At 34.6% G+C, this 8,414-nt stretch overlaps 1 protein-coding gene across 1 annotated transcript in view; it reads right to left on the bottom strand.

Moving 5' to 3' along the window:
- Window positions 1-467: 467 nt before the first annotated feature.
- LOC124547812 overlaps window positions 468-8,414 on the bottom strand; it is a gene marked incomplete at its 5' end in the record, with an annotated part of 204,065 nt that continues 196,118 nt past the window's right edge. Inside the window, one exon of the mRNA XM_047125132.1 lies at window positions 468-1,354. Within this exon, the coding sequence (XP_046981088.1) occupies window positions 1,171-1,354 (184 nt within the window). The remainder of the gene's footprint in view (window positions 1,355-8,414) is intronic.

Raw genomic sequence — 8,414 nt, 5'->3', positions numbered from 1 at the left:
GTTTGAGCTTCTTGGCTCATGTAGCCTTCTTTTAAGGGAGATCACTAGGTCTTTCATTTCGTTTTCTGCTACGTCATTTGTTCCCACTAAGAATTATGTATGTTATGAGGCAAATAAATCACAATTCACTTCACTTTGATAGTGATGAAGCGCTGCAAGCAGAGGTGAGAGTGTGGCTTTGCCAACTTTGCAAAACATTCTACACTGATGGTATCAACAAATTGGTCTCTTGTTGGGAGGAATGTGTTTGTTGCCAGGGTGACTATGTTGATAAATAAATATGTAGACATGAAAAATACAAGAGGCATTACTTTTCAGTATGCCTTCGTACTTAGTGAAAATAGGTGTACCATATTGGTAATGAACAGAACACAAAACTTGTGTTTTATAAAAAACAAAGCTTTTCATAAATGTAATTTTTTATTTTATTATACTACATAATAAATATTTGTACAATATTTGTGTGCTATTCTAATACAGAGACCAGTTACACTTCCATATTTAGTCACATACAAGGACTAGAGTTTCAATAATATAACAATATCACAACTACTAGAACAACAAAAATAGTTATCATCAAAAGAATATAGCTGTTTTTAGAAACAACTGATAAACAATTAAAAACATGCAAAAATACTGCACAAACTATTAATGCCACAGTAGATGAACTAATATTTCAGAACATGCATGAAGAAACTGCCTTGTCTATTTTCATCTGACAAATGATCATAGGTATACTTTTGACAATAGCAATGATCAGGACACAACACTGCACATTTCTGTTATTCATAAAACAAATCTCATATTATTGGCTACAATGCAATGCAAAACATTGATAAAATATATGAAACTTTGTAGCTTTCTGAAATAAGTGTGTCTGAAAACCACCACTAATAAAGACCTTTTCACATTACCTTGCCAAAGCTTAGAATAAGTGAAAGAATGTGGTAATCATTTATCTCCAATTTTCTTTCTTGTTCAGGACACTTTAAATAATAGTCTAGTGGTATCTACATATATATTATACCATAAAATCTCTTGCAATGGCTGAACTTCTTCATAGCGATGATAATTTTTTTCAAATCATTACTCACTTTCCTTTCACACAAAGTATTTTGCATGTTTTTTTCCATGCACTGATTAGTAGACCAAGCTCTTAACTTTCTTTTTTCAGAACTGCTGTCTTGGAGACCTGAATCGGCGTCTTGGCTTGCAGGACTCAACTAAACATGCTTGCTCTTCTATACAAGGTACACGCAGGACGTTGAAGTACACTCGTCCCAACAGTGCAGCTGTGGTTGAATTAGCTGCTTTCAGGCACCCATACAGCATTGCATCACAATCACAGTGTGACCTATATAGAACCGATGAATATTATTTCAAATGCGGAGGGGAAAAAAACAGCATATTTAGCCTGCCTTTAAAAGCTGGATATAGGATACATAGGAACTGAAATTATTGATCAAAGTGAACATCTGTATTTGGGAAGAAAGTAAACTGAAATGCAAGAAAGACATTGTGATTAATTTTTTATATTATGTTACTTTGCATTGTGGGGGTATACAAATTAGTACTTGATAAATTGTATAAATTAGTTTTTAATAATTTCTAGTGTCATAATTCATAAATAGAAAGATTTTATCACATGTAAGCACAGCTAAGATATTTTTTTCTTTATAAGTCTTTTATATGTGTGTCATTAAATAATGAATGGTGGTAACATCAGACTAAATTTAAGACCTTATTATTAATTATGCACCTAACTTTTAAATGATTATAATGTTCACAAACCCATTAACAGAAGAAATATTTGTGTCTCTCTGTTTTACATTGGAGGAAAAGTGTTGCATATAGTTTCTTGGATGACGATGCAGAAATAAAAAAGTATGTAAATCATTAACACTATTTCAGACAGCAAATTAAAATTATTTTTTTCCTGTGTTATATATGTGAAATAAACAAATGTATTTTCTGGAAGAGCAGATGAATTTACTGATAGATATCTAAATCATGAAATTTTGCTGAAAGAAAGTTGTTAATACTACAATGGATCACATTTAGCATTGTACAGCTGACACTCATTACAGAATTAGCAACTACAGCCTGTGAGTCATACTGACAAGTTTTCTAGCATTCATCATGTAGTGCAGCATTTGGTACCGTATGCAAGAATTGAGAGAACACAGAATAACAAGTCACAAAATATGTATACTATGGTGTCTCAAAGATATAGTAAAAAGGGGGCAAAGGATCTCTACAGTATACTACAGTATAGAAATACCTAGGGGTTATGCTGAACTGCACAATGTTTTACTAAACAGCTCTGTCTTAAAAACAAACTGAATGTGGGTGCCAGAAATAGCAAAATACTAGGAACAACTTTGTGAGAACAATCAAAAATTGTGAGCCTTCTGCACTAGCTTTGTGTCTCTCTGCAGGTACATACCCATGGCTGGTATGGTACAATCCCTCCATACCAAAAAGTGGGTATGGTTATCAGTGAGACATGTTGGATCATTAGAGGCTGTCTATGGCTCACTCCTCTGGAGAATGTTGAAGCATAAATGCTGATTTTGACCATATCCAAAGTCACATACAGAATATTCATTTAAATACATGTAACACAAGATGCAAACAATACCAAAAGACAATAATACAAAACAGCCAAACATGAGTAAAAACCACCTTACAGAAGTATTGTGGAAATAATAATTATGTAATAATGTCGTATGTATTGAAATGTTCTTCTAACATTGGTAGGAATGAATCAGATTATCAGGCTCTTTTGTAATTTTAAAAGTTGTAACCACAAACAATAAATGATGCAAAGTAAATTATTAAACATTAGTACCATTGTGTTTTGATGTTATGTTAACCCAAATGTATTTCTATTAAATATTCTTAAACTTTTCATGCGTTCAAAGCTATAGAAACAAGTTAATGTGTTTCAACTGTATAAATCAGGGTAAGGGTATTATTAGGAAATGTACAAAAATCTAATTTTCTGATAACCAACATAAGTTTTGCATATATCATGAAATTCTGTATTTAATTTCATCTCTCAGTACATGGTAGACACTCATTTTTTGTTAACTTGTTTGGCTACAAGTAAAGAACGAAGTGACTGAATTTTTGTTAAATTGAAAATCTCTTATTTCGCTGATAAAATGTAAGAATTACTGTGACCTTTGTATTTGGAGACATAAACTATAAATTAGAAATATTTTGCCATCTGAATTGTCAGCTCAATGCAAAACTTTTAATTGTGACTCACTTAAGGTCTGTTTACAACAGTTAACCCATTGCAGCATTTACTACAAATACTGTCAGATATTTGTAGCCAGTGGATCAGTCCTCCGTCAGATTTTGAGGTGGAATCCATGTTTGTCATTGGTCCTAACAATGTGATAATAAGCAGCATTATTTAAAATGGTGCATCTGTCAACTTGATTATTATACGCATTACACTTAAAGTCTGCAAATTGGTAGAATTTCAGATTATCTATGAGAATCAGCTTTTGCAGCAAAAAAGAAAAGAAGATAAGTATTTGTACTTTACTGAATGTACACCCTTGAAACTATTTGCTTTATTAGCTGTTGTCATGAACAATGACACTTTCTTTTACACTTCAGCAGATTTTGAAAAGGCATGATGTTATAAGCTATAGTGTTTCTCTGGAATAGCACTTCCTGACATTCAATGAGAAGTAACAAACAGAAAAGAGAAGACCAAAGCAACACCATCGGAAGCTCATATTCTGTTTAGCTACCAGTGGGGCAATCATGAATGAAATCAAGAAACATTTTTCTCAAGACAACTGACCAACTCTTAGGAGTACTATAGTAATCAAGCCTACAAATATGCCACATGAGAACTCAGCATCTTGAAAGATATATTAAACCTGAAGGATGACTCCCTCCTGGCCACACAAATGGATGGACAACTTGGAGATCACTCAACCAGCTCTGCTTTGTGGTCAAAAGGAGAGGAACTAATCATCAGAAATGGGATTTCAATTCAGAGTTTGTGTTCTATGTATGTGGGGCAGACCAGACTTCAGTTCATTACTTGCAGTGTTGTCTATGACCAGTGTCATGCACCATGGAGGATTAGCAAAAGGAATGATCAGTGCACCTGAGTTTGTCAAGTTCTGTTTGTAATGTTTATATTTTCTTTTTAGTTAGTTGTGTCCATCTGTTACACTTTATTCGCTTCTGCTACGATAATCATTCTTATTCCTAGAACTCATTCTGTGAAGTGCACTGTTAGTTGAAAATGGGATATATTATTTATGACAATTTTTCATTTTGGGATAATTAAACTGAGAATTATTGACCAATTCTTTGAACAGGTCTCTATATGACATTCTTGAATACACAACACAAATAATTCATATTACATGCTTTTAGACTCCAACCATTTTAGCCCATATTGATGAGATACCTCAAAATATTATACTTTATGACATTATGGAACAATAGTAAGCAGAGAATGACAGATTATTTACATTTATCTCTCCTATGTCTAACAATATAAGACTTGCTTAGGCATTTCACTAGTTCTATAATACATTACAACTAAATTTATTAGCAGTTCATAAACCCATTTCAGTTATCCAGATGACCAATGTGGGACTATCTGTTTCTAATAGATTATCCAGATGAACAATGTAGCACAATCTCTTTCTAGCTGCTGGTCATCTGGTAAGAAGAGAGAGGAAGCCAATTAGTCAGCAGTATGGGAGATGAGATGAAGAAGATCAATTGTTTCCAAGGCAGATATTAATCTCAGTGCCAAAGATGCTGGCTGAGTCATTTTCTCCTAATAGTGATACCTCAACAATGTCAAAGGAAGAGAGGATGGACCTCAGTATGGTGGATCTAGTGAAACAGGCAACACACCAACCAGAATGAAAATCCATACCATATCTGATTTGCAAGTGGCTATGTAGTCCACATCTGTCTACATGTTAACAGCGACTGAAAAAATTGGTAGCATCTGTTGCCAAAGTCGCCAGGTATGAAAAGCATGTGTTCCAATATTGTGCAGCCTATTGAAGGCAATCTGGGGATTTGGTCACAGATGTAACACCCCTCCCTAACTTACTTTCAACCAAGACCTGATGGTAAAGACTGAACAGAAAAGTACTCAAAGAGGTAAATGATCCTTCATCACTAGAAACAGTGATGCAGCTAGGCCATTGGATTCTGGAAAGCCTAGAACATCATGTAAGGAAGAATCAGAGCTTCCAAGAACATCTTGCATAAGGCCTAAGAAGAAACATATGCTAGGAACATTGAACTTCAGTACTTTCCTAAAGACTGAGACACTTAAACAATTGATGAGTGTATTAGAAAGATGCAATATATGCATTCTATGTTGAGTCAGCATAAGCTGATCCTTGACAATTTGTGTGAACTGGGTGTGGTAGCTCCATGAGTCTTTCTCAACCAATAATATAACACGATTTTGTAAATGTCTCTATGGTGATGCCTCAGTGTTGGCACACCTCTTTTGATGACTACTGTTTTCACCTGCAGCTGTTAGTGCTTTTCATCTGAAAGCATACAACAGTGCTGTGAGCTGTCAGTGATTTTTTTACAACCATCTCACTTATAGCACTTCCAGAAACCAGAAATGGAGATGAGAATGCATTTGAATCAGAGGGCTAAACAATGGCTATACCATCATAAATGCACATGCTTCTAGCAACAGTGACAACAGTAAAAATATAGAAAAAGTCTAACAATTTTGGGAAACACTAGAAAATAAGGCATCAGAAATACCAAGGCACCACATAAAACTACTTGTAGGAAACTTCAATGCATGGATCATCAAAAAAGAGAAGTACAAGGCAATAGTAGTTCCTGCACAGAAATGCACCAAAAGGGCCGAGGAAGGCTCAACAAGTTCTGCAGACAGTTCAACTTAAAACTAATGTAGCCTTTTTCAGAAAATTATCAAGGAGAAAGAAGACCTGGACTTCTCCTATTACACATTTAGGTTCATACCAACTGTATAATGTGACAACAACCACATAAAACCAAAGAGAAATAAAGAAGGTATGGGTCAGAAGAGGACTAGGCATATATTTGGAACACATTTCAACAGAAATCAAAGCCAAATTTGAACCTAAAAACCGAACTGCAAAATTAAAAAAGTTCATAGAATTGATGCAGAATTTGAGATTAGGGTAGCAGTGATAGAGAAAGTGAAAGAACTAGAACAACCATCAAGAAGAACGAAACATAGATGGTGGAATAAGATATGTGATGAAGTGACAGAGCATAGACTAACAGATTGGAAAAAATGGAACTCCTGAAAAATGGAAAGTGACTGGAACACACTCACTGAGATCAAAAAACAGACATAAAATTGTTTGAACAGAGAAATGGAAATATTACACAAATTGATGAGACAAAATAAATATAAATGTCAGACAGATCTACACTAGGGATTTACACAAAGTTTTCAAAGAAGAAACAACAGCGAACAAGCCAGTGAGCATTCTCTTCAAAGATTCAACAGGCAGACTTTTATCAAAAGCTAAGACAACTGTGAGGTACTGCCAAAATAGTTCAACCATCTTCAAAACTGTGAGGAACCAACACAAAGATCACTGCATCAAATTGAACAATAAACTGGCCAGCTGCAAAACAACAGTGTGCCAGGTGAAGACAGGATGTTAATTGAGATGTGAAAATTGGAGCAAAGCAGACAACTGATACCATGTATCGAGTTATTAAAGATTTCTGGGAGAAAGGAGGCATACCGGATGATTAGAAACAAGTTGTAATTCATCCACTGTATAAGAAGGGAGACAGGACAGACACCAGCAGTTACCAAGGCATATCTCTTTTTCCAGTCACCTTCAAAATTATATCCAAAGCTCTACTGAATAAGATAGAAGACCAAGCAGAACACACAGCTCTTGAGTACTAAGTGAGATCCAGAAAAAATAGATTATGTCCAGAGCAAATTTTTAACTTTAAGACAATCCTCAGATCAGAAAAACACTGAACCTTAACACAATCATTAAATTGATTGATTTTCAAATATACTGCAATACACAAGACCAACAGACAGTAAAGAAGCAGCTATTGACAAAACAACCAGACAATTTGTTGAACAGATACTTACAGACAACTTCAAAAGTTAAGTTTCCTGCAAGAAGCTTCATAAGCCTTCAGAATTAAGACAGGAGTGCAGCAGAAGGAGGGGATCATGCCAATTCTCTTCAATCTGGTGTTATTCATGGTCATAAGAGAGTGGGATAAGGAACTAAAAGAGAAAAACATTGAAGAGTCCATATAGGACAAGGAAGAGGAAGATTCAAGGTGAAATATTTCACTTTTGCTGATGATATTGCAATAATTTCTATGGACAAAACAGATGAAAAGATAATTAGATGAGATCAGATTAGATTAGTACTTGTTCCACAGATCAAGAATACGAGACTTTGTAATGATGTGGAACGTGTCAGGTTAATAAAAGGTGTCTATACAAGATATTACATTACACAAAATATTACATGACACTCAATATTTTTATTTTTTATTTTTTTTTTGGTGGCAGTTGGGAAATTACCCACTTACTATATCCAAAATTTCATCTAATGAGTAGAAGGAGTTGCCATTAAGAAATTCTTTTAATTTCCTTCTAAATGCTATACGGCTATCTGTCAGACTTTTGATGCTATTAGGTAAGTGACCAAAGACTTTTGTGGCAGCATAATTTACCCCCTTCTGAGCTAAAGTTAGATTTAACCTTGAGTAGCGAAGATCATCCTTTCTCCTAGTGTTGTAGCCATGTACACTGCTATTACTTTTGAATTCGTTCAGATTGTTAATAACAAATTTCATAAGTGAATATATATATTGTGAGGCTACAGTGAAGATTTCTAGCTCTTTAAATAAGTGTCTGCAGGATGATCTTGGATGAGCTCCAGCAATTATTCTGATTACACACTTTTGTGCAATGAACACTCTTTTACTCAATGATAAGTTACCCCAGAATATGATGCCATACAAAAGCAGAGAATGAAAATAGGCATGGTAAGCTAATTTACTCAGATTTGCAGTGGCCCTAATAGCATAAGTAGCTGAACTCAAACGTTTCAGCAGATCCTCAGTGTGTTTTTTCCAGTTCAACCCCTCATCAATGCATACACCTAGAAATTTTGAATATTCTACCTTAGCTACCGATTTCTGATCGAAGTCTGTATTTATTGATGGTGTCATTCCATTTACTGTGTGGAACTGTATATACTGTGTTTTGTCAAAGTTTAATGAGAGCCCATTTGCAGAGAACCACTTAATGATTTTCTGAAAAACATCATTTACAATTTCACCAGTTAATTCTTGTCTTTTGGGTGTGATAGCTACACTTGTATCATCGGCATAATGACAGAAAG

Source organism: Schistocerca americana, chromosome 1 (assembly GCF_021461395.2).
Source record: "Schistocerca americana isolate TAMUIC-IGC-003095 chromosome 1, iqSchAmer2.1, whole genome shotgun sequence".
Classification (NCBI taxonomy): Eukaryota; Metazoa; Arthropoda; class Insecta; order Orthoptera; family Acrididae; genus Schistocerca; species Schistocerca americana.
Note: the sequence above shows the minus strand (reverse complement) of the source record. Positions and strands in the feature narration are given on the sequence as shown.